The sequence below is a fragment of the Platalea leucorodia genome, assembly GCF_965183815.1.
Source record: "Platalea leucorodia genome assembly, chromosome: 12".
NCBI classification, from domain to species: domain Eukaryota; kingdom Metazoa; phylum Chordata; class Aves; order Pelecaniformes; family Threskiornithidae; genus Platalea; species Platalea leucorodia.
Window position 1 is genome coordinate 16124071 of NC_138834.1, and position 26179 is coordinate 16150249.

The following is a 26179-nucleotide window of genomic DNA, read 5'->3' on the forward strand; positions in this document are numbered from 1 at the left end:
CCGGGGCCGGGCCGGGCCTGCGGAGGGGCGGCGGTGCTGCTGTGGGGGCGGCCGGCCGGGGCCGGGAGCTGCCGCCGAGATGAGCGGCACGCTGGCGAAGATCGCGGAGATCGAGGCTGAGGTAACGCGTCGGCCTTCTTCCCCGGGCGGGGGCGGGCCAGGCACGAAGCGCTGGACGGGGCGGCCGCGGCGCCGCTCTGTGAGGGGGTGACAGGGCCCTGCCGGCGCGCGGGGCCCGGCGGAGCCTCTCCCGGTGGTGAGTCCTCGGTTCCGCGCTCTTGCAGATGGCCCGGACGCAGAAGAACAAGGCCACGGCTCACCACCTGGGGCTGCTGAAGGCCCGCTTGGCCAAGCTACGCCGGGAGCTCATCACCCCCAAGGGAGGCGGCGGCGGCGGCCCCGGGGAAGGTGCGTGGTTCGGCGGGAGGGCCCCTCTGCAGGAGTGGCCGCTCCTCCCTGCTGAGGTGCGGGGTGTGTGGCGGACATCGCTCTAACGGGGGTGGCTCTTGGTGGCTTAAATCGTTACAGACTGCCCGCTGAATAAACGCGAGCAGCCGCCTTCTCTCCCTCTTGTCCCTCCCAGACAGGACCTTCGCCGCGGTTTGCGGTCCTTTCTAGGGCTTTGGGGTGGAGCCCTTGTTGAATCGTGAATGAAACGACTTGTGCGTTTTGGCTAATATAATCTTGTATTTTCAAAAGTCTTCGGGGTTTTACATGAAGGAACATCTTGCGGCAGGCACCGATTTTTATATATAAAGGTGTGAATTGTGTAAGCTGCAGTGCTTAAAGGGAATGCTTCACCTACACCCAAGCCAAGCCTAGCCCACTGGGAAGCCTTGCAGCCTACACTTTATTGACAGGTACATGCCATAGAGGGTTGCACGAAGCGGCGCAAGGCAATACAGATCGTGAACTCTCTGTTTCATACTCTCATCCGCCTTGTTAGGGAAGCTTCCCTGGCTTTCACTGAGGCAGTATTGAAAGTAATAGTGGGACTGCAGTCCAGAACCTTAGCGGATAGGAAATATCGATCTTTAAACGAATATTTTTGCTCCTTATGTGCAGGTTTTGATGTTGCAAAGACAGGTGATGCCCGAATTGGGTTTGTGGGTTTTCCATCAGTGGGGAAATCTACTCTTCTAAGTAATCTTGCTGGTGTCTACTCTGAAGTGGCAGCGTATGAATTCACTACACTGACTACTGTGCCTGGAGTCATTAGATACAAAGGAGCAAAGATACAGGTGAGATCTTTGTGTCTGTGAGGGTAAGTTTGCGTATGTAGAGGCAGTGGTGTTACGGCTGAATGGTCTGGCCTGACATTAGCAGGTTAGAAGGAACATGTAGAAGTGCTTGAGAATACATTGGAAATGTTTCCGTGAGGTACTAATTTTACCCCGCTTCTCTCTTTGCTCTGGGGAGAAGTTCCTGTGGTAGTTCTCATATTCTGTGTGAGATGACCTGTTCCATTGTACTAATGGGGCACCAGGGATAATGCAATATATAAGAATCAAAGGGGAAACAATTTTGCTGTATTCTGTTCAGATTTGCCGTAGAGCCAGCTGGTTTAGGAGAAAGGTAAAAGTAGGGTTTATTTTCTCCGTGAAGAGAAATATTTTTCTCATGAGTTACTTTCCTTCCTCTGAACAACTAGCTACTGGATCTCCCAGGAATTATTGAAGGTGCCAAGGACGGTAAAGGCAGAGGACGGCAAGTCATTGCAGGTGAGTATATGAGAGCTGGAGGCAGCACCCTATCACTGGTTCGGTTAGTACAGCTTATGAGAATGCGGGGTTGAATCACCATGTCTGATGTCTTCACAGAGCTGAATGGTGTGCTGGAATTGAGCTGCCTGATGTGAAGCAGTAGCCATTTTTATTTCGTTCTGTTTTCACTTCTGGCTTTATGCATTTGCTGAGTTTGTGAAAGTATATTACCAGTGGAAGTATGTTACCGGTTTTGAAGGCAGATGTGATCCCATATTAAACAAGGCTGCTGTCTTCATTTCTTTAGCTACTTATTGTCGTCATTCTGGGCTCTGAATGTAGACAGGAAGGAAGATTTTTCCAGCCTCTGTGATTCTTACAGCATGTAAAGATTTGTCTATCAATCAGTGATGCTTGGCCAGCACTACAAACTTCAGTCTTGTACTGGAATTTAAAAATAAGCAATGTACTGGCCTTCAGGGGTTTAATACAGAATCATAGAACCGGTTTGGTTGGCAAAGACCTTTAAGATCATCAAGTCCAACTGTTGACCTAGCACTGCGAAGCCCACCACTAAACCATGTCCCTAAGCACCACATCCACCCGTCTTTTAAATACCTCCAGGGATGGGGACACAACCCCTTCCCTGGGCAGCCTGTTCCAATGCTTGATAACCCTTCTGGTGAAGAAATTATTCCTAATATCCAGTCTAAACCTGCCCTGGTGCAACTCGAGGCTGTTTCCTCTCATCCTGTCACTTGTTCCTGGGGAGAAGAGACCGACCTCCCTGGCTCCAGCCTCCTTTCAGGCCGTTGCAGAGAGCGATGAGGGCTCCCCTCAGCCTCCTCTTCTCCAGGCTGAGCCCCCCCAGCTCCCCCAGCCGCTCCTCCCCAGCCTTGTGCTCCAGCCCCTGCCCCAGCCTCGCTGCCCTGCTCTGGCCACGCTCCAGCCCCTCCATGGCCGCCTTGGGGTGCGGGGCCCAGCGCTGAGCACAGCATTCGAGGGGCGGCCTCACCAGTGCCCAGCGCAGGGGGACGGTCACTGCCCCGGTCCTGCTGGCCACGCTATTGCTGATATTGTCATCAAGTCCACTGAGCCATATTTTGTCTTGTTTTGTCTCGGATTGTGTGAGTGTACTTTTTTGAGAGATGACTTTCTTTTTCTGACTCTTAGTTGCTCGAACCTGTAATCTCATTCTGATTGTTCTGGATGTGCTGAAACCCCTTGGTCACAAGAAAATCATTGAGAATGAACTGGAGGGATTTGGAATTCGTCTGAATAGTAAGCCCCCCAATATTGGCTTTAAAAAAAAGGATAAAGGAGGCATTAACCTTACAGCCACAGTAAGTTGGAAGTTTTCTTTAACCAAAATAAAAAAAAATTGCTTGAAGAAAGAGGCATTTGCAGTTAATGGTGTGCCTGGGACCATTCCTGTGCTGTAACTTCTTCAGAAGCTGAACTGCTGTATCGGTTCCTTTTCTTGGAGGCCAGCCATACCGGCCCGAGGAGCCCGACCGCCTCCCCAGCCCTGAGTCAGAGGCTTGGTTGCTTTCCAGCAGTTACAAGTTGCGAGGCCCAAAGGGGAGTGTGCAAAGGCTGCCTCTCGCTTGGCGGCTGCAGCATTCTTCTGGAGAAGATTGCTCAGAGTTCCAGGCCTTGCAACCTGGACTACTCCTCCTTTCCCATTTCCCACTGAATCTTTAAAACCGTAGAAATAGCCAGAGGTACCAAAAGCCAGAGCTCTGCTCTGGGATCTGGGTACCTAACTTGCAGTTGTCTGGGCACTGAGCTAGTAGATACGTGGGTTTGTATTGCAACCGGTCCCAGGTTGACAGGAAACACTACTTCTGCAACGTCTGATTGCAGCTGTCAGTGGGGCATTAAGATAAATAAAGCTGTTAGGATTTAAATCTTTTTTCCCTCTTCTGTTGCTTGCTATGGTAAAATCATAGTCAAGTCCAATAACTTAAAACGCAGCAATTATTTGTAGCAATCTATGTGCAGCGATTGCTTGGTGATAGCATTATTAATTATAATACTTGATTTGACTGTGAACTCTTCCCTTCCTTAATACTGTGTCTATGTTCAGTGTCCTCAGAGCGAGCTGGATACTGAAACAGTGAAGAGCATCTTAGCAGAGTATAAAATTCACAATGCCGATGTCACACTGCGCAGCGACGCCACTGCTGATGACCTGATTGACGTTGTTGAGGGGAACAGGTACTGTTGGGACCCTGGGTTTGGCATACTTGCAATTTATATTCCAAGGAAAAGAATCGCCTCCGAGGTTTGCTGCCCACAGAAGCTAAGTTAGCAGCGTGGTCTCAACAGGTGCTGTTTAGCACCCCACCGTCCTTTTAAGAAACGAAGCCTTTTCGGAGGTAGCAGTGTCTTGCTGCTAGGCTGCTGTAACGGTATTTCCTTCTCTTTGCAGGGTTTACATCCCGTGCATTTACGTCCTAAATAAAATCGACCAGATTTCCATCGAGGAACTAGATATTATTTACAAAGTACCCCACTGTGTACCAATATCTGCTCATCATCGCTGGAACTTTGATGATCTGCTGGAGAAGATTTGGGACTACTTGAAGCTCGTACGAATGTGAGTCCCAGTCGTTGCCTTTGGTGGAGTTAAGCGTAAAGCTGAGACTGCAGAATGGATGAACGATTATTTTATAATGGTTTTCTACTAGCCTAGAACTCTATAGCTTTCAAATGATGATGTCTTTTGTCACTGAAGTACATTTAATCTGTAAATCAGAGATGGTGCTCCTCTTGTCTGCCGTGGGATGGACAGGGTTTCCTAACAGTCACAAGTGCTGTGTTTTGAACTTCTTGTAGGGAAATTAAACGAGGACCTTGTGAAATCACGTCCAAAATAAGTTTTAAAAAATTTCTGAAAACACGGGCTTTTGGTCAAATTTAGTGCAAAGTTACGAATTTCACAGGTACCTCTTTTCAGTCTGGCATGAGTGACGTGTTCAGCTCTCTTAACAGATCCAATTTAGTTCTTCATCTAGCCTTTCAGATATTTTTACTATCGATTCTTACAGGTTTACCTCATACTACTAATGCATTTCTTTGGACGAATTTATGGATGAATCTACTAATACTCATAATGCAGTAATTGTAGTCTTTTAAATGTGTATCATCTGTCGTCTTGCGACAATATAAAATCTGTTCTAAGAAGGGATTTAGTACGTCTAGGTGTCTGGGCTCTAGACTTTGTCAGGTTTTTTTCCTAATATATGCTGAGTTTTTCACAGAAAAAACCCACAAATCAGAACCATAATAGCGTAGACGTTCTTTTCCATCAACTATTCCTGTTCCATCTTCTTTTAAGCGACAGCAGGAAGCTCACTAGGGATAAACCTTGGCAGTTACAGGGGAGAACCCGCTGCAGCCGCAGGCTGCCCAGATGCCTTTTCAGCTTAAGAACACCAAACAATTCACAGAATACCTGCTGTCACCACTGAAATAGTGGGACTGGGCACAAGCGCCTAGGATGACAGTGCGAATAACCTATGAAATGCCACGATGGGCTGAAAGAGAAGAGGTCTTGGTATTGACGGACTGTTCCATCTGCGTTACAGCTACACCAAACCTAAAGGGCAGCTCCCAGACTACACCTCTCCTGTGGTACTACCTTACTGCAAGACCACAGTGGAGGACTTTTGCATGAAGATCCACAAAAATCTCATTAAAGACTTTAAATAGTAAGTATTACTGTAAAAGAATAATTTATAGAGAATAGAAAATAATCTGCTTCCTGGTATATTTTTTCATTCTCTTGTAAACTAGAAGGGAAAACAGGGTTTGATATTTTTTTTTTTTAATGTTGAATGGAATAGATCTCTCTGACAACTAAACCTAATACTTAAATGACTATATTTGATGTTCCTATGCTCTTTCCTAGAAAATTTCCTCTATGGGGAAAATGTTTTTCTTTATATTTGAAAGCAGCGCTAGATGCAGCATTACGGGCCCATGTCCTGTATGCGCAAGTATTTTGGGTGACTTCATGCTTTGTTTTGATCTGCTTGTGCTCTGGTTCACACAGACCGCTCATCCAGGTACTTGCAGGAGAATAAAAATAGCTCTTAAGCACATTGCTTTCTGTATTAGCTTTGTGACAGAAATAGCTGCTGTTCTGCTGTTTGCATATTATACTTCTAAGCCTTTTACATCTGATTTTTCTTCTCCTTTCAGTGCACTGGTCTGGGGTTCATCTGTTAAACACAACCCTCAAAAAGTTGGTAAAGACCATACTCTTGAAGATGAGGATGTTATTCAGATTGTGAAGAAATAAAGTTGTTTTGACACCGTTTGCCACTGTGCCTGAAACTTGTCATTAGCTGTAAGTGGCACAGAACAGGCCATTTCTAGCAAAAAGGGGTGGGGGGCTCTAACGGTAGTCCCTTACTGCGTGGTAGAGCTGGTGGTCCTGGCCAGCCTGTGCTGCAGGGTCCCCGCTGGGCAGAACCTGCAGGCGAGAAACTCCTGTTAAGGGAGGCAAAATCTGACAAGGAAGCTCTGATGCCTGGGATGTCTTTCCAAATTGGAAAAAAGGAATTATTTTGTTCTAAATTAGAACAAAACATGAAGAGCAGAGGCCGGAGAACCCTATCTTGTGAAACAGCGCTAGAGGACACACAGTGCTGGCTCTGGCTGCCTTAATCTGAAACGTTCTTGTTTGAACATCTCAAAGCTATTAATAGCCCCGCAGTTGGGGAAAAGGTGGTGGGTTCTGCTCCAGTTGTTTATACCAGGGAAGTAAACTGGATGTTTCACTGGGTTAGCGACGGGAAGTTTTTGAGTTTTCTTAAAAGGATTTCCTGCTTAGTTTAGAGAAGTCAAATAAGTTGCACAAGAGAAGCAGGCTGCTCCAGAAGCTTTTTAATAGAAATGAATAAAGTTAGAGCTCCAAGATGAGCAAAAAGCTTATCAAATGCATTAGCCTCTAGCATTTGGGAAGCGGGAGTTCACTCAAATGCGTCAGAAATGCTCTCTCCTATGCACATAGGAGAAGTACAGCAGCTTCAGCCACCCGTTCAAGCACTAAGTCCTTGCAGCAGTGGTTGCTACTCCGCCTGGGAAGAAGGCATTTTCTCAAACACATTTTCTAAGCTTAGCAGTAGATCCCCACCTCCTGAGGTGAATGCTGCAGCTGCGTGGGGGTCAGCTGCAGGGGAGAGGGGAAGCTGTGCCCAGTGACCATCGCTCCCCCTGTCTTTAGAGCTGGTTAGCTTCGGCAGTCCCCCTGCTGCACTGCAGTCTCAGGCCTTACGCTTAACCATGGCTGCAAAGACACTGAAATGCCACAATTCCATTTCTTCAGTCTTCAGTGAGGCCAGGTACCTTCAGAGCAGACCGTTCCTCTCCCCCAGGTGGAAGGTACAAGTGGAACTTTCTGCAGGCTCACCTCAAACTGTGGTTTTAGCTTACACGCAAGAACAATGCTAAAAATTAATCAATGGACTGACGCTATAGTTGAGTTCAAGAGCAGTTGATACAGACAGCTGGTAGAATCAACTTTATTTACAGAATGTTACTGGGAAAGTGTCAAGTTAAAAAAGTATGAAAACAATCTTACAAGGACAAGCTGGTGATTGCATGTTTTACACCGATTGTTTTAGGAACAACCACTAGAAGTACGGGTGACCCCCAACAGATTCCACACTGGAGATTGCACCTTGCTATTTCTGTACAACATCGTCTCTGCTGGACTGAAACAAACCCACCACAGCATGCTGGCAATTGTTATAATACAGTCAAGTGATTTGTGGTTTTTTTTTTTTCTGCTGCTGGTTTTGCATTCAGTGAGACCTAAGAAAGAGCAAGTCCGTGAGAATTCTGGCTTTGCTTTCACCTTTTTTTAAAAGAGCACAATGGCCTACGCTAGGTAGAGGACATGACAGCAGTACTAGACTCGGCACAGGTGGGAAAGCGAAGTGAGGAACCATGCAGTAGAAGGATGGAAGAGAACACTTAGCTGTTCAGGAAAGTGAAACAGGCTTAAAAGGAACATACTATTTTAAAACCAAATATACACAGCGAGATCACAAAACGACCCCATCCTCCCCCTTTCAAGCCACAGCACAAGACTCCAAAGGCAAGTTTCACAGTAAGTGCATCGGCAGATGCACACCAGGGTTGGGACAGTTCTCGGGCCTCCCTTCTATAAATAGAGCCGAAGGCAGCACAGAACATACCCCAGCTACGACTGAGGAGTCGAAGGGCGAGGATTTAAAGGCTCCATTTTGATGACCTTTAAGTAATTGGCTTGAAAAAGATTAAAACAAGGAAAATACTGCAGCTGAACAAGGACCAGCACCAGCCCTCTTGAAGGAGCTACGACCAGTAGGTACCTACAGCCTCTTTGCCGGTGGCAGACTGAAGATCTGGCTTTATCGTTACTGTACCAGGTCCCGTCCTCAAGGCTGCTTGAGGACTGAACAATTCTCTCAGTCGATGGCAAGTCACACGCAGAGGGAATCAGCCCTTCGTTACACAGACAGCAAGACGCGGGCTTTTTACTTTGACGCTTTAGCTACACTGAGTGCACAGTACGTGACAGAATGTGAGAGGGAGACCTAGAGGAGATGAGCAGCAAGAAAAGGCAAAGCAACTTTATCCTGTTCACTCACACTTAGGATATGCAACTTTAATCTTAAAGAAAGTCCCACGTGTACAATGGAGAAAGACCCAAACCATAGGCACAACTAAAGCTCAACTGTTGTCAGCTACTCTTATGTACAGCTGTATAGATTCAAAAAAGCTATTCTATGTGTATATATACAAAAGATTGTTTATACACAAGTCTGTACACAAGGGTCTATACATTTAGTTTTCTGCAGGAGGAATCCATAGCTGCTACCTCTACACTAGAGAATATCAGCACTTCATTCACATATTGTACAAAAACAAAAAATAGACACTTCCAGGATTAAACTGGCTTTGTCTTGCATCTAAATTTCTTCAGGCTTCACTATTCAAGCCATAAGGGATCCTTTAGTCTTGATGCAGACATGAGACCAGGACAGGTGCCATGTGCTTTAGTCTCTCAAAAAGAAATTTTGCACAGATTGCTAAAAATAAAAGCCCCAAAAAACAAACAGAGGTGAAGTCCTGACTATGGACATTTTTATCCAGTCTAAAGAACCACAAGTGTCCCACCCAGTGGTCACTGTTCACTGCCGGTATTCCAGTTCATCCACACTGATGACTTTGGATGGCATGGAGGGGAGAGGCTGCTGCAAGACATCCGAACCAAACCATTTTGCAAGGCCAATGGGAGAGCCGCTCCTCTGGCTGGGGCGATGCTCGAGCTGCGCGTGCCCGTGGGATAATCCAGTCCGAGACAGCACGTTCTGAGGGGTGGTCTGCGCACCAGCGGGCGATCCCTGGGCTCCGGTGCCTGTGAAATGCAAAGCTGTTAGAGGGGCAGGACTGCTTCACCTGACACCGAGATCTGCCCAGAGCAATCGCCTGATGAGGCGCGGGAGCCAAACGGGCCTGTACTCATTCCATCCGCCCTGGGAAATCCAGGCCCGACGTTTACTCTCGTTAGCACTCCCATAAACTGCCGGGCACTGCCAGTTCTGGACACAGCATCATGCAGGTTTTAGCTGGAAGACCAGCATCAAACAGGATTCGATTTGAGGGGGGTGGGTGGGCCCTCACCCCGCAGGGAGGGGAAGACCGCACCCACGCTGCGAGGGGCAGATCTGTCAACAGCAACGTACGCCTTGAAACGGAATGCTTCCCTTGGGCTTTCCTCTGGCATAAGAGAGCCTGCAGTGGCCAGAACTGCTCCGACACCCACACGGGGTTAGTGATTACCAATACCTAAATTACCAAAGTCGCTTCCCAGTAGCACAGCACACAGAAACAGGCCAACGAGTACAGTACCTGGAGCAGGCTACTCAGTGTTCCAAGACTCACACCCTGTTTTATCTTTTAGCCTACCTGATCGTTGTAGTTGCTGTTGCATCATTGCGAGCTGCAAAGGGGTCCCGGAGCGTGGATTTAAGATGTGATGGCTGGCTGTTGGTAGTGGATAAAAAGGTTGGCCAAGGATGGGAGCAGATATTCCCTGCAAGTGAGACAGGTCCACTCCAGGAGGAAGCATACCTGTTGAACAAGAGCGAGGAAACTTCTTACCTAATAAGCATATAAACATTTGTTTTGCTTCAAGTTCCTTACGCTTAGATGGGTTGGAATCTATTGCCTGGTTTTAAAGGTAAGTTTCAACATAATAAACATTACCAGCAGCGAGTATCAGTTTGTGCTGTTCCTAACACAAAGGCAGTCTTACAGAGAACACGCATTCACCTAAGGGAAGAACGAAGGATGGATTACCTGCTTGCAGCAGAGGAAGATGTTGCGGATGGACCCCCTGCGCCAGCATTCTCTGGACCAGTCCTGGGTGCAGTTGATGAGCAGGTCGTACAATCGGTACATGGGGAACAAGGGGTACTTGATGAACGGGGCGAAGAAAGGGGCCTCCTGGTACTGGGGAGGCCATTGTAGGAGTCTTTCTACCAGTAGATTTAGGCCTGTAGTCTTGCTCTTTGGTGCAACGGTTTGCTTGGGTAAGAGGTGTGGAACATGCAGAGCGCTGCAGTGCGGGTAGTTTGGTACCTAAGGTGGGTAAAGGTTCTTGATCTGCATTCTCCACAGAACTAGACAGTAGGTTATCTGTAGCTAGAATTGAATACAGCTATTATAGTCCACAGCTAGAGATTACATCTAATGAAAATTCAAGCTAACAACTGGATTTGATAGCTAGATTCCAGGACTAGCTGAGCTTTAGTCATACGTATTTAATAGCAAGCATCTGTCCTTCCTGGACACTTTTGGCAAAATTATTTCAAAACAGTAATGAGGAAGAACATGTTCCACAGAAATCCCTTGGCAGCAAGTTTAAATTAGGTCAGAATCAGCAGTAACTCCACCTTTAGTTCTTATTTTTCCTCCTCCTCAGAAATTTTGAACTGGCAGCATGGGCGACTCAGTCCCAAAGGAGACAGGCGGCACAAGGGATCCTCCCTAGACAAGATCGTAATTTGGAGTTGTGCCAGGAATCTAGCCCAAAGTGGTTTTCCCGTTTAGATGTGTCTGGGGGTTAGCAGCAGCCTTTATGTCTGACATCTGCTTAGCAAGATCTGGAACGCTAAAGCACCTCAAGAAGCTATTTCCACAGACCATACAGATCAGTTAGACAAGGCCTAAAATATCTTAAGAGTCGCCTGCTACCAGTTGAGGTAGCAGTAATGGTTGAGTGCTAAAAGGAAGAAAGTCAGCTGTGTAATAGGAACTGCAAGCTACTTCTGCAGTTACCAGCACCGCAGTACGATGTCATGGCAGTTAGGCACGTTAGTCTTATGGGTCAGGCAAGCGGTATCGGGCCTTTTAATAGCCACTTACATCAGTTAGGGTGACAAAAAGCTTCCTTGATCTGCTACACTAAGAGCTTAATTGGTCTCAGCTTTGACTGTTCAGTTAAGACATCTCGAGAGAGCTGTAAGTTGTTTGTATTCAATTACTGGTGTGGAGAGATACGGAGGCGTTATTGTTAATATGCTGCTTCATCAAGACCAGTTGCAAAGAAACAGTTTTGGTCCAGGCCTCTTAGTGCCACCATTGCTCACAAACTGACAGATAAGAACAAAATGGATTTAAACCCAACACTGCTGGAAGACCGCACTTGGAAATGCATCCCCTCCGTGGCTCTAACCCTTCCTCTTATCATAGGCTCATTTCTACACCCTCCTCATCTCCACAAGTCAGGAACGTCTCAAGTTAGCCTGGGCATATTATGTGCTGAAGCTCTTGGATTCTATTCCAAATCTCTTTTGCTTGTGTGATTTTTAAAGCCATTACAATACCTTCATTTGGCCTCTGATTTTCGTCTTTACCATCACTGACTTTCATTTTCCCAGAAACTGGCTCCTCTTTGCTTTTTTCCTTGCTCTCGTACATCTTGCGAATCACCGAGGTAGGTGTAAAGGAAGGAGACAGCTGCGGAGAACAGAGCAAGAAGCAACGCCTTACTCAGCGCTCACTAGCTAGGCCACACTCTCTCAGTTGTGGGTGGACACCAATCCTAGCACACCCATTCCATTTACAGCTCTTCTGAATCAGCCACTCTGCGCCCATCATCTTACTTCACCTCATTCCACAGCTTTATTCTATAGTTTAAGCACTTCTCTTCAGCTTTTGCAGAAGTCTGATACCATTATTAAAACCAGTAAATGCTCTCAAAGTTAAATGTACCCTAACAGGCTTGAAACAAAATAGATGAGCTGTATTTTAAGTTACAGCCATTTCCTCTTTGCTCTTGGTTCAGAGCAGCAGCTCAACAGGAGTTCCTACAGGGCTGCCTTACCCGTACCAGCTCAGGGCTAACGGATCTGCAGAAAACCAGTGCCTCGCTCGTATTTTCCCCCCCAAAGTTACACAGCATCTGCAGAAGGCACTCATTTGGTATACAAACAAAAGGGCTTGTTTGACTAGCAGCTGGTAGGCTCTGTTCGTCCTGAGCTGCAAGCACATACTGACTGACTAATTGGAAAATTTAGATCAAAGCAATGTTCTGCATAGTACTGAAGGCAGTGAGGCAACAGCTTTGAGACTTCGTTATTTTCAAAGTGACCCTGAAGCTCCTAGGTAATATTTCAACCTGCAGACACCTCAGTTAGTCACTTCATACCCGGAGACCAGAGTTCTCTAAAGTGGCTAATGGCTTTCAGCGCTTCTCTTCTGAAAACTTAAGTACCAAAATACGAGGGCCTGAGTTTTCACAGTTATCTTCCTTTGGTTTCAGAAGACCTGGTTAAGGTAATGTTAACGGTGCTTCTTCAGTCTTAGATAAGACAGTGGTCAGAAAAGGCTGTTTTCCAAAGCGAAGACATTAAGCATGAAGTATAACTCATTCTTGTACCACGTGGCCACCGATACAACATGAATACGATTCACTCCTCTCTGGCCCCCTTTCTCCCATCAATTACAATCGCTGTAATCTAGTTACTGCGGGCACTTTCACAGCTCTCGCCACCATCACGATGCGTTAGGTACTGACCATGCTGGTAATGGATGCTGTAGGGGCTGGAGAAGACGCATTCCCTCTGTGTCCTGGCGCAGGCGATTTAGTCACTCGCTGCTGCCTGCTAACAGACAGCAATTAGTAAGGTGCAGCTCTGCTCTTGGCACAGAACAGAAGGCAGGGTTGCCAAGAACCCATGCAAACTCGAGTCCCTAGTACTAACACCTAGTGAAACAAAATACTCACATTAAAAATCAGTTGACAGCGTACCCCTTAAATTTTGCAGTCAGATACTCACCTGTTTCTGTAGCCATCTCGGCTTTTGTCCATTTGCGGTTTACCAAAGCCATGCTGGTAGAAGTTTGCTGCCTGTATGGCTAAGTCGTGCGGTAATGCTAGTCCCTCTAACGCAGCTTGCTGTATTTCCAGGGGACTCATCTGGAGTAGAGTTGTATAAAACACACACAAATCAAAGCCTGTATTTGGTTGGGTGTTTAAGATACTGACGATTTACTGCTATAGCTACTAACGCCTTCACAAAGTGTCTGCCCACCAACAGCCATCTGTTTTATTGACAGACAATAAAAGCTTCAAAAAGTCTTGTACTTCAGGTACTCTAAGATGGGTCCAATTGCAGCGAGGTTTTGAGACTGCGCTAAATTAGACTTTGCATCCTCACACTCAGAGTGAACTTAATTAGGCATAAACATCGGAATGCACCAGCTGAGTATGCGTTTCCACCAGTTAGTTCTAGACCACACAATATAAAGGGATGAATACACGTCAAGCAAAAAGCATTTCACCTAACCTGTGCGGCAACCGGACTCATGGGCTTCCTTACACCTGGAAACGGATCACCAAGCAATGGCTGAGAACCTTGGCCGAAACCTAAAGGAAATGCAACAGTTGTGTTTAAAAGGACTAACAGCTTCTTTCAATATAAACCCCCAAGTTAAACAATTCTACGTGAATCAGGGATTCCTTGTGAAGACTCCCAGCTCACCCCTTAAGCCTACACAGAGCCATGTCCTCTCCTTGTCCCCGGGCTGGAGAGCCACAGGGAGGCTACTGGTAGTGTCCTGCAATACGAACGGCCAAGCAGTCCCTGACGGTCGGCTTCTTATGGAGTGGTGAGCACATTACTCCACACCAGAATTTACTGTGCTGCCTAGTTGATGTCAGACATCTACATTTTTCGGAGGTTAATTTATCATTAGAGACTAGTACGTAAAAAGGCACCTCGCACTCAAGAGGCGGACACTGCCCTAGTTGCCCACCAAGTGCCAGGAAGTTTTTATCGTTCTGTAACGCATTCTTTAAAACAAACTCAAGTAATGAAAAAGAAAAACACTGTTTTGCAAGCAGTCTCACCAATGGGTGAAGATATTCTGTGACGCAGGTAATCTGCAGAAGCAGCTCGGGTTGGAAACACAGGGGGGGCAGGGGGAGAAGGAGCTCTCTGTGTCAGTAAAGAGGCGGCGGGTTCCAAGCCACCTATCAGGCCACTGAGGACATTTGATGAAGCAGGTCTGGTAATGGGTGGACCAAGAAGTTCCTAAGAACAAGTAATGAAAGAATGTTCAGAGTATGATCAATTTATACAAACGAGCTCGTTTTACTACGCTACAGGCTATGCTACCTACAGCAAGTTAAAGAGACAAGGTGGACTTGTGCAGCTAGATACACCACCTCGGGATTGCCCTTAGAATGAGGCACTTAGCCAGGCTTCTCATTTTCCAAGTTGTACTCATGGGAAATAGCACGACAAAACAAATTTCTAAGTAAACTGAATTAGCGACTAGTTCTCTTCCCTCTATAGGGAGTCATCTCTGACTACTGATCTCATAATTACCTTAAATGTCTTATTTTCAAATAATTTTTGTTTTCCTGTTGGGGATGCCATTTTAAGTACTCTCCCCCACCAATAAGTACCTGCAGAATGTTCTTTGATAGAGGCTGGCCTGGCATCTCTGGAGGCGACAGTAAGTGGCTCTCAAGGCTCTGCTAAGAAAATGAAAACATTATGAAGTAGACACAGATACAACAAGCATCAGACTCATTAAGAGACAAACCACGTTTGTCTCAGTGACAGAAATAATTTCACCTGGTCTGTTAGAACCACAGCTTATGTATCAGCCAAATAAAATTCCAGCAAAGCCAAAGGCTGAGCTGGCTCACAGATCTTCCCTAGCTAAGAAAAAGCCTAGTGCTAGATCGCATACAGGTAGTTCAATGTGCCTTATTCAAGTCTGAGTAAAATATGAATTTATATAATTGTGTAAACTGGAGATGGAACATTGGGCCAAGTGGTCAACTGAAACTATGCACAAACTGAAAAGCATTCGTATGTTAGAGAAGTTATTTAAGATATTCTTCTATGCATCAAAATTACATGTCAGTGTCGAGGGACAGCCAGAAATGGAAGTCTCGATTTAAGTGTGAAATCAGTCTGCAAGTCTCTCACAGGCCAAATTTACATTCTTCACTACCTTTTAGTGAAGTGGGACGAGACTGAGTCCTTGGGTAGAGTTTAGCAGGAAAAACAGATACTTTCGTTGTTAACGGATGCTAACTCAGTTGTTACAAGTATTCTGTGGTGCCAGAAGTAGTTATTGATAGCTTCTGGGTCAAGCATACTCTTTAGGCAGTTAGTGGCAGGATGAAATTTCATACTACAATCTCTCCCAGTCTAAAGCTTAGTATCATCTGTTGTTGAATATTAATCTTTCAGCTAACAAGTACTCAGTTTAGCTTTATCTTAGTGCAAGTTATTTTAAAATGCAAGTTTGAAATATTAGATTGTGCACTGACAAACCTCTATCAAAACAAAAGTCACTAAAGCAAGACATCCGAGCTTCAGGTAAGCGTTAATTGTACCCATACCACGAGCATTTTAACAGAGGTGCAGCACTGAGGCAACCATTGAACTAACAGCAAGTCTTCCATAAAGAGTGGACTGATGATACTGTTATATAGACAGTACCTTTTCTACAGCTGTATTTGTTTTTATTAAATAGAATCATAGAATCATTTGGGTTGGAAAAGACCTTTAAGATCATCAAGTCCAACCGTTAAGGGTCAGACAGGATGAGTTCAAGTGTAGGAGAATCTGACACTAATCAAGATGTCCTCTATAATAAACGTGAAATCAACCCTGTGGGCTCTGAACTAAGAAAAGCCCCACTTTCAGTTACTTTGGCTAGGAAAAGCGGCCAAAGCACCTCCCTTACTCTCCCCTCCAAGCAACAATACTCTAAACATAAGCCTGTGTTTAATACCATGCTGCTGTACCCAGTCAAAGCTCACACGTTATCAGAAGGGTCGCGTAAGGGGTTTCCAGTTCGTAACACACATCTTCGCACAGATGCATTTACGGTTCAGAAGAGCCAGGGCTCTGCTACTTACATTGACTTTGGGCTGTGAAGGTAGCGTCCCACTCGCCTTCATACTGCTGACTAGTTTGTTAAACGCAGTCATATCTCCATCTTTCTTGATCTGTCTGGAGCCAGGCACGTTCAATGCTTCCTCCATTTGGTCAGCCATAAATGGAGTAGCAATTTTCCCCTCCTGATCCACTTTCAGGCCTTTTAGCCCAGCTTCGACTTCTTCCACTGAAAGTACAACTCCCGAATGTGCTGAGAAATACAGGAGAAACAGTGGTAAACCACGGTTCTCTGTTGGCAAGCGAGCTAACAATTCTTGTGCAGGTGTTGAACACAAGTTGTTTGAAAACAGGAAACAGCCAAAAACTTCTCCTGATATTCATACTAGTGTCAAACCACGTCTGACCTGTGCTTAGACTGATATCCTAATATTTAAATTAGGAGTAGCGCCATGCGCAACCACAGGCATGCGAGACCCCACAAGAACCTGTTTAGGTTTCAACGGATAAGCTCTCGCTAGCTTTCATTTATCCTGCAACACATCTCATTACTACATTTTACAACTTCACCTGCTTTTAATAGAGAATATTTTTATTTTTTCTATTAGTAAATTTATAAGATATAAATTTATAAGATAAATAAGTAAATGTATAAGATAAATTTCCATTTATCTTATACTCCAGAAGACCAGATGGTCTTACAGCCACAGTGTAAGCTACGTCAAATTGCCTGAAGCTATTTTAAGTAAAGAGAATACATACCTGGAAAATTTAGATACTTTGGAGACCGAGTTACACACTTAGCTTGGTGTGCATAAAGTTTGAAGTAGATTTTTTTTGCTCAGAAATTAAAGCCACTATAGAAAGACTTCCCTGGCATAACCAGAATAAGGTACAACTGTTATTAAGCCATACTTTTTTCCTGTGTATGCATATATGAATATCTATCAGTGCCCGACATCAAGGCTAGACATGCTTTATGGACCAGCTAACACACATCACAAGGTACGCCGCCTTAAGAGAAAAGAGAGAAGAGACAGGAGCATGCCATGGATTGCTGTAGCAGACGCTGGCCCAAAGAAATAAGATTTACTGGGAATTTGGGCAAGAAAGTGGAGAAAAGAAACAACGATGCAGACATGCAGCATGGAACAATGAGGAAAAATATGACGGTGGTGGAGAGGAATTGACCTGAAAACTCCACAACACTTGAAGAACTGTACAGCATTTTATGGGAATACAGAACCCGCATCAGGTGCTTCCGAGTGAATGGAAGCTTCCCCGCAATTTTTTTTGTTCCTTCATCCTTGGTTTGTGAGGATCAAAGTTTAAAAAGCTTGTAGTAGGAAAGTCAGACTAAGCAGAACACAGAAGAGACCTGTAGTTCTATTTAAGTCCAATTAAGACAAACTCCTCCGTGTTCGCTGACACTCCCTACTCCCAGACTGGCTGCTTAAGAATATTTGCAGTGCTTGGATGCTTTCCTTCCTAGCTACTTCACACAAATCCCAGAGGAGCATTACTTTCTGTTCAGTCCAGTTTACATGGCAATACATGCTGCTTGCCAAAGAGTTTGGAATTAGACGTTAAGATTTCAAAGAACACGTGCATTTTGTACCCTCCATGCATGCTATGGGCCCAAACATGCAAATCTCTAACTTGGACGTGCCCTTGAACATTAAGTTTAAAGCCAGCCCCGAACTCTGTTGAGAACAGCTGATGCTAGCAAAAGGAAATTCTAACAGGCTACGCTCCCTGGAATCCCGTGATTCTAGCCAAGTTAGCATAATTAAGACAAATCTGTTCCTACGTCGTAGCTCTATGTTAATTATTTAATTAATGCACTGAACAGCGAGCGAAGACCACTGTGCTTCAAGCGCTAGCAACAGTCTTGAGAAGTTCAAGTTTATAGTATGCACTTGAAAAAATTGACATCCTCAAGCCACTGTTCATCTTTTTAGATACTGACACTGAATGGATCAATGGGATCCATTATAGACGCTTGCAAGAATGACTTACATTAAGTTTTTTGTAAACCCAGAGGTTAAATGCCACAGTTTCAGAGCTGACATTACCAGTCTCCAGTACGAAAAACCTATGTAAATGCCACAGACAAAGCTGGAAACTCAGATCAAGACTTGCATCATCTTAACTTGTGATTATTACCGCCAGTAAAGCGGTCTGAGAGTCCTGATGTCATCCTGTGATTAGGATGAAAAGAACCAGTGACGATATTGACACAACTGAGATCTGATTCATATTGGGTTTTCGGTAGTGTAAGTAAACCTATAATGCTTCCTACTCCTGGACTTGGCAGTTGACCTTTCCAGAATACCAAGCCTCTTGCCTTGAGATACTGCATCACAAGAACTCGACAATATCTGAAGAGGCACTTACTGCTCTCTCTAAGCTTTTCCTTGTTGGCTGAAAGACTTGAGAGAAGAGGTTTTAAGTCCACTTTGGCTTTCTGTAGCATTTCTAGGATGTCCACTTTGTTTTCAGAGTGGTCTTCCAATGGAATGGGAGCAAAGTAGTTTCCAGAGTTCTGGCCAGGGGAGAGAATGGCTTGCTCTAGACCTGAAACAGCAAAACCAGGAGCACTGCGACATCAGTTTACCAACCCAGTGTCTCAAGATGAACATATACTGGTAACCAACTTCAATATGTCACTGAAAAGTTATGCCTCACACCCCTTGCCCAAGATCAGCTGGAGAGTCATCAGGAGCATGGCAAGAACATTTATAAAAAAAAAAAAAGAACTTACAGCTGCTTACTCTAAGAGCTTCCAAAAGAATGTCAAGCGCTTAAACTGTGGGCGAATTCACTATCCTAAAGCTTTATCTGCCATGTTCTTATTGAATGCGTAGGAAGGAATATGGAGGGAGGCTATCTCCCCCTGTGTTGTCCTGTAGTCTTACCTGCCAGCCTCTCCAGCTCCTCATGTGGTGTAGATCTCAAGCTGCTTGACCGACTTCCCGAACGACTAGGATTAGAAAACCACCTGCTGAACCTGCTGGCAGACACTGAACCTTCCCCCAGCACATCCTCTATCATCTAGATTATGGGGGGGAAAAAAATAAGATAATCTTAACAGAAGCAAGATCAGCAACGCTTTTGAGAAGCTTTACTGTGCAACCAAGATTCTTCCGCTACAGACAACTAGATGCTGTTCCTGGAGTTCAGAAACTTTGAGCTGCCTTTTTTTCCCCTTCCAGTATGGCAGCATTTGTGTAGTCAGTTAGCATAACCCATCATACTTTTTTTTTTTTACCCAATATTTGTTCAGAGTAAAACTATAACTGAAACAGCATAATCAGAGCATCCAGAGACCATTAACTACAGCATTTTAAAGTGGGTGTGCAAAAAAGTTGAGAAGCACTTGCCACAAGAATTAAAACAAGTTACAACAACTAGTAATTGTGACAGGCGGGCGGCTCAAGGCTGGTCCCTGTCACTGTACAGGAGTACTCCGACCCGTTGGATTTTCTGCAACCGTGATTCAGCTCAGTTCCAGCACCGGCCAAGGCCGGTGCCTGCAAGGAAGCGCAAAGGCTACTCTGACTTGTGAGCATCCCACAAGGGCTGGGGGCGAAGGACAGCAGGTAAGGGCTGCTTGCTTGCACTTCACATGCTGAACCGCTCCGGGACTAAGCGGGTTGCCTTCTTCAAGCCAAGCGACTCTGTCATCAGCAAAGTACTGGCAGCCAGCACCTTCCCTGCAGGCAGGGCCACCGTCACCGAGCAGTACTTCATAGTCTGTCAGAAGTCACTACAGTTTATAGCGACTGTTTACTTCTTTGCTAATCATTACAAGTATTTCAAAACCAGTGCATTAGAAGATTTAACTCAAACGAAAGCTTTTCCTGTCTTCCAAGAGAGCATCCAGTTAAAGGCCTGCTCAATAGGCACAGGCGCAGTTTCACCGTGCAGCACCACACTTGCAGACAAAAGTAAGAACAGCTTCCTTCTGCCAGAAAAGCTGTTCTCTCTGCGACAAGGGGCACTCAACACTATTTCCAACAGCAAAAACAAGACAGTATCGATCCATTTGGTTTTAATTGTTTGAATCTAACATGTTAGAAGAATGAAGACAGTTAGATCAGGAAATGTACAAGTCTGCTGCAACACTTGTCACAGACATCACCAATACAAAAGAGAACATTACGGTATGCTCTGGCTAGTCTGAAACTCACTGTTTTGACAAATAACAACATCTGCCCACTAAAGTTTCAGCAGCAGATATTTTGTGACTTGGGAATTCCCTGCTTTTAAAAGGAGTCACCATCTTGCAGATATGGTGAACCTCAGATTGTCAAGTCTAAAGACACATCATTTACATTTCTATAGGGGGAACAAACTCTCCACTACGTGTTTGTTGAATTACTGCCACTGTACGGTGAACCTTTTTTAATGCAAGCAGCTTTTCCACATTAAAGACTAGGTCAGGATTCTATTTTTTTTAAACCTTAACATTTCTAGACTATGTATCAGCTGTTTCTTTGCTATCAGAATAAGATTTTTTTTTTAAAACACATTTACCTTTATACAACACTAAGCCTTTTTACTCAAATTCTATCTACTAATCAGTTATACCATCTAGAATAGTCAAGAATAGCTTTCCTTCCTGGTGATGGAGAGGTCAGAATAGAAACATCAGCAGCTTATGAATTAGGCCCATGCTTAGTCAGTACTTGGACCTGCTTACCCCTTCTTGTGGCGAAGAGGAAAAAGCAGACCAGTTACAGCTTTCAGACTAAAACCAGTGAACACCAACCACCCACTATCACCTCCAGAGACCAGGTGTTGAAGAGTTGCCAACAGAAGTACCAGAATCCCCATCAAATCATGGCTGGAGGTAAAAACCCACTATTGGAAGAAACATGCGGTGCAACTATCAGTTATCTTCGTAGTCTTGTTACCAGCTTCTAGGTATCAGCAGCATCCCACTATGACTTGGGCTACACACAGCATCCATAGTTACACCAGTAACACTGCTTAAACAGGCTTTTGACTGAAGGAGTAGGCTATGTTTGTTTTTCCAACTCAGTAGTAATAGCTCTAAATAATGAATTAACCACTATACAGAGGTTTAAGTAATAAAGATTCAAACCCTCTCAGACATACATCCTTTCAGGCACGTTATGGTATTGATAACAATGCAACTATACATCACAGAGACAGTATTCATCAGGTGTCTCCAGGCTTACTGCCTTCCAGGAAGCTTGCACAAAATATCCATTTGCTGCAATGCCCAGACTTAGCTGCAACAGGTTGTTTTCAGCTATACTAAGTTTGTACAGTGAATCTTCTCTGAACATATCTATAATGCTTCCAAAGAAGATCCATCCAGGATGCTGATTTTGAGTTTGCAAGTAATGATCAAAAGAAGTTAAAAATAATCAGCTACTTTGCCTCATACACTTTCTTTGGAGATGGAGCCAGTCCCAGGGATACAGCAACTTTCACAAAGCAAGAAGCTTTAGCTTTCACTGAATGCAGCAGCAGCAAAAACGCTTCTCATGAGTACAGCCAGTCTTAAAAAAACCCCAAAAACTCACCGAAGCCAGGCCAGGAACACTTTTATCCAAGTTAAAGAACTCATTGAAATCAAACTCTCCTGGAGCTGGTTCTTGTAAAACAGCTTCCCTGGGAACTTCTTGATCTGCCGGAGTTTCATTGGCAAGGACAGTTTGCACTTCATCCTCTTCCGCCACTCCACCATTGCATTCTATGCCTTAAAAAGAAAATCGAGTGATTGCCGAGTTGCTGAACTTGACCATTTCCTGTAGGAACGGTGCCTCACAGTCAGGGCATTTGCCTAGGAATTAGGAGCACAGGACCAAAGTAATCTGGCCACCTACGTGACACTTCATCAGTTATATTGTGCTGGCTGCAGTCTGCCACAACAGAAACTAGGGCCCGCTAAAACTCTAGTGGAGATCTAGTCCGTAATTAAGACTCTCTCCTTCAAGGAAATAAGAATTGCCATTGAATCACGTGTAAACAACTGCATCCTGATCAACTCAGGAAGTGCGCGTAGCAGAGCAGATGTGTCACACCAAGCAACGCAGCTGTTACAGTAGGTTAACAGGGTTCCCACCAAGGATCCTTTGGCAGCTTCTGCTTTCTGCCTAGACGGCCCAGAGAACAGACTCCCTGAAAGCTGGTACTTGACATGAGCTTTAATATTGTCAAAACATGACAAATATTGCTCCTCCAGCAGGAGCAAAGCACGTGTCATATTAAGACTTACCAAGCTTGCATAGGTGCTGCAAAAAAAGCTGTGACATGACTGCAAACCTCGTACGCTTGAAACCATACTACGTTTTAGTTATGTGAATACACAACTAAACCTGAACTCTTCAGGTTTGTCGTTCACCTGCAGAATTTCTAGCATTAAGTCATCTCTCTTGCCTCAGAGAAGTTTATACTATAGCTTTTGCAGTGGTATTAATAATGGTAGACTTGGAAGTCCAATGACTGCAAACATTCAAATTCAGCTTAAAGCTGTATTACTGGCAGCTCTACGTCCAAATCAGTGTTCCTAATGCTAGTATTACTATAAGGAAAAAAAAAAAAATCTTTCAAGTACCTCAGAGCATTAGCTTAGCTTAAACCAAGCCTTTAGCTACCAGCAAGACATAAAAAATGCTTTTAATAGCCTACAAATTCCTGATATCATTCAGCATCCATGCAAGCTTCTTTTCCAGCCTCTGTCCTGCCTTTCTTTTGGAAAAATAGTATTTAATCACTTAAAGGTATTTGCAATCTGAAAGACCAGTCATGGGCCGTACATCTTGTGCTTCAGGACGACCAAAAGCTATGCAAGTTTAAGATTAAAGATTAATAAACTGCATTAATCCTTACACCTGCCTGGATCTATAACAAGCACCTCTGTATCCAGCAACATGCCATGCTAGCAGACAAGCGAAGTTTTTGTCAAATTTGCCATTACCTTCTTTTAGTGAGGCTGTACGTCGTCTTGTACGTTTTCTCCCTTTGTGATCTTCCTCCAAAATTTTATCATCAAAGCCTGTGAGCTCAATGGTCTCAGACTGACTTGTAGGACCAGCAGAGAACCACTCAGGTTCCTCTTCAGTGTAAGAGTCATTCCTTCTTCGCTCCCCAAAGACACGTTTGCTGTCACCAAATTCCCTCTGAAGTGGGATATTAAAAACATTAGCCATTAAACACTGTTTCATAAGATTCATCCCTCACCTCCAAGCAAGTGACCACCTTTTCACACTCCCCACCTTTTTTTTTTTTAAGGTTTAAATGCACACTCAGCATGCTTAGTAAGCTTTTCAATTTTAAGAACTTCACAGTTGAATTTCTGCTTTATTACACTGAAGGCTAGTGGTCTGCAAGTGCCTATATAAACTCAGTTTTGTATCCTGAGAGGCAGGCTAGTGGCTCCTCCTTTTTTTTTTTTTCCCTTAAAAATGCCTGAAAGCATGGAAAGCTTCCATCTGCTGAGGTTAAAGACAATGCTCACTGACAACCACTAGGTCAAGAACTATGAAGAAACTATTAGACTTTTGAATATCTTGCTATCCCGTCTACCACGGGAGAGGTTTGTGAGATACACAGTATTAGATGCATCTCAGCTGAGCTGTCAGGAGGACGGAAAACTAAGTCTTCTAAGTACTGAGTGCTCACCCTTTAAACCATGAAGTTTCTTCCAAGAAGAAACAGCCTACTTGCGTGGAACACAACTGCTGTATGCTGTTAACCTGCCCCTGTTGCTTTTAGTCCAAAAACTCCGATTTAATATGCAGTCAGGAAAAGAAAGAACAAACCCTGAAGCGTTTATCTTTGTAGTCCCTCTCACGGTCTCGGTCTCTTGCATCTCTAGAATCACGTATGTCTTTTTCACCACCCCGGTGGTCTTTATCAAAGTTACGAGAAGAGATAATTCTTCCACTGCCAATCCTACGGCCACCAATAACACGGACGCCATCGTTCTCCTTTTCTAACGGGCTCCCTGCTCGACGTGAGCTAATAGCTGCAGTTACATGACAGCCACCTCCAAAGCTTCGCCTTTGTGGGCTTAAGACTACATCCAAGTCATCTTCTTTCACTCGTTCTCTTGGATCTACAAGTCAAAGACCACACAAAAAGCACTGATTTTAATGTATTAGTAAATACAAGTTCATTATCTGTATAATAGCCTTCTGTTCCATAGCCTTGCTGCTATCCCAGAGCTTTAAGGAAGACACTCATGATTTATTTTTGCTAAGCTAATCTAGCTGAGACCACAGGCAGTGCAGGGGAAAAAAAATTAAATTTACAGTTGGATATTGAGGAATCATTGTGGTCTCTGAAGAAGTACCTGCCTTCCCACTACAGACCTCCTAAGTACTCAGTCTTGAATTGTAGGGAAATTGTCCCCTGCTCTCGCATTATTGCATATGTATTTACTATTATATAGCAAGAATAGTAGGATATAACAACTGACTGCTACTTAAGTTTGTTCTTAGATAACAGTTACCAGAAACTAGACTATAACCAGAGCAACCAAGATTTCCTCGATGCTTATTCTATGCAAACAGTTTTCAGAGAGACTTTGTTCAGTCTCATTTGTGTCATCCCAAAGGAAAGGTTTTGCCAGCAGCCTACGCTCAGTTTTGAGTCTCACGCTATAAGAACGCACTTACCTACTATCCTACGCATAAGAGAAGTCCGATCGGAATCCAAATCTTTTTTAAAGCTTTCCACTGGTGAAGTTCTTCCTGAACTCGGATATAAAGATGCATGCCACTTCTCTGGATCCCAGACGCCATCACTACGAAACCAAAATTGCAGGATTGTTTGCTACTTGTAGTCTAATAATTAACTCGCAGTACTGCTGCTGAAAACCTAGAATTCACTGACTAGCCACCTGTACAAGGGAAACGTCTTTCATGCCCAGCTTCTAAATCTTCGCCTTACTATACTTAATTACCTCATACACGGTATTCTGGATCCCTTCTGTAACAGTACGGAGGTATAACACCCAGCATCAGATTATAAAAGGGACAATATACAGACATGTTGTCCTGCTAGTTACTGGTGACGTTTGCCTGATACACTGAAAAATAGCTCAAGTAGATCCTATGCCGCTGTTCTTAAGCATTCAGAAAATTTTACTTCCATCTCATACTTACTTGTACAATAAATTAATCTGAAGAGTAAAGATACTGCTGTTTAGCAAACTTACAAACACAAGGCAAGAACATTCCCACCTTCATTTTGAAATGAGGTACACTGTCACCGTAGGAGAGCAATCCATCAAGCCAGTGAGCTTGTTGCAACATGACCTAGTCAGTCTGTGCTAGACAGCCATCTCTATCCTTGGTAGCTTTTTCCTGCAAGTCTAAGACTTGTGTGGTGTGAAGTTATTTTCTGCTGTTATAATCTCTGTTCAAAACACAAAATTCCTAGCTAGAGCATTAAGCCTTTCCTAATAGACTGGAACTTCTGAAAACACCGTTGTACACTAAACTCTGGAGCCCATATGTCTTGCATCAACATGAGTGCACTTCTTCGCTAATAATTTTTTGCAATTGAAACTTTTATTTTGAAAGAAATATATATAATTTTTGTATAGTCAAGAAAATACCTGTCATATTTTTCAGAAAGACAAGAAGGTCTTTGCTTAGAGTAGGGACGCTCTTTAATATCCAGCAGTTCCTCCTAGAAAAAGCAAGAAGTTAATTCCAGTTCTCACCCAGGCAGGATTCAAGTGACCCAAAGTATCTATCCCAGACTGCTGGTTCAATTTAATATTTTAATTTGACAACTCAAGTTTCCCAATATGTTGTTTCACTTCCTGTGAAATACTGCAGTGAAAAGTTGACATTAGACAGCGAGTTTATTTTTCAGTTCTTCTACCAGTGGCCACTGAGCAAGCACTTATTTGAAGCACTAAGCCTTACTAGGTCAGGTTCGGCCCGCGTTAACACTTCAAAGGCTGTTCACATCACACATATTCACCTATTCACTTCCCTGGACAGTTCAGCTTACGAGCAGGACAGGCATCATTAATACTTGAGCTAGTAAGTTCAA

At 44.3% G+C, this 26179-nt stretch overlaps 2 protein-coding genes across 6 annotated transcripts in view; one reads left to right on the top strand and one right to left on the bottom strand.

Moving 5' to 3' along the window:
- On the top strand, positions 1–7554 carry DRG1 (developmentally regulated GTP binding protein 1). Of its 2 annotated transcripts, XM_082324886.1 has the most exons (10): positions 1–121; positions 285–408; positions 1066–1241; positions 1652–1721; positions 2877–3046; positions 3793–3923; positions 4138–4305; positions 5297–5419; positions 5913–6060; positions 7340–7554. In XM_082324886.1, exons 1-9 carry the CDS (start codon positions 80–82, stop codon positions 6010–6012), a joined length of 1104 nt encoding a protein of 367 aa, XP_082181012.1. In that variant the 5' UTR covers positions 1–79; the 3' UTR covers positions 6013–6060; positions 7340–7554. The 2 variants fall into 2 exon arrangements, with proteins under 2 accessions (XP_082181012.1, XP_082181013.1); XM_082324887.1 differs by lacking the exons at positions 5913–6060; positions 7340–7554 and adding an exon at positions 5620–5748.
- EIF4ENIF1 (eukaryotic translation initiation factor 4E nuclear import factor 1) overlaps positions 7222–26179 on the bottom strand; it is a 22565-nt gene continuing 3607 nt past the window's right edge. Inside the window, exons 3-19 of one of the 4 annotated variants that reach the window (XM_082324884.1) lie at positions 25734–25807; positions 24790–24917; positions 23932–24227; positions 23088–23289; positions 21691–21866; positions 19051–19186; positions 18530–18709; positions 16156–16385; positions 14683–14751; positions 14122–14305; positions 13559–13638; positions 13049–13188; positions 12787–12874; positions 11594–11726; positions 10065–10409; positions 9672–9836; positions 7222–9120 (exon numbers count right to left, since the gene is read on the bottom strand). In XM_082324884.1, the coding sequence (XP_082181010.1) occupies positions 8894–9120; positions 9672–9836; positions 10065–10409; positions 11594–11726; positions 12787–12874; positions 13049–13188; positions 13559–13638; positions 14122–14305; positions 14683–14751; positions 16156–16385; positions 18530–18709; positions 19051–19186; positions 21691–21866; positions 23088–23289; positions 23932–24227; positions 24790–24917; positions 25734–25807 (2853 nt within the window). In that variant the 3' untranslated portion in view covers positions 7222–8893. Of the gene's footprint in view, positions 9121–9671; positions 9837–10064; positions 10410–11593; positions 11727–12786; positions 12875–13048; positions 13189–13558; positions 13639–14121; positions 14306–14682; positions 14755–16155; positions 16386–18529; positions 18710–19050; positions 19187–21690; positions 21867–23087; positions 23290–23931; positions 24228–24789; positions 24918–25733; positions 25808–26179 lie in introns of all 4 variants that reach the window. The other 3 variants (XM_082324883.1, XM_082324885.1, XM_082324882.1) reach the window with 3 other exon arrangements.

Coding starts and splice junctions, on each gene's coding strand:
- DRG1 (XM_082324886.1), top strand. CDS start 80: ATGAGCGGCACGCTGGCGAAGATCGCGGAGATCGAGGCTGAG. Junction 122..284: donor TCGCGGAGATCGAGGCTGAG/GTAACGCGTCGG, acceptor GCGCTCTTGCAG/ATGGCCCGGACGCAGAAGAA. Junction 3,047..3,792: donor GCATTAACCTTACAGCCACA/GTAAGTTGGAAG, acceptor GTCTATGTTCAG/TGTCCTCAGAGCGAGCTGGA.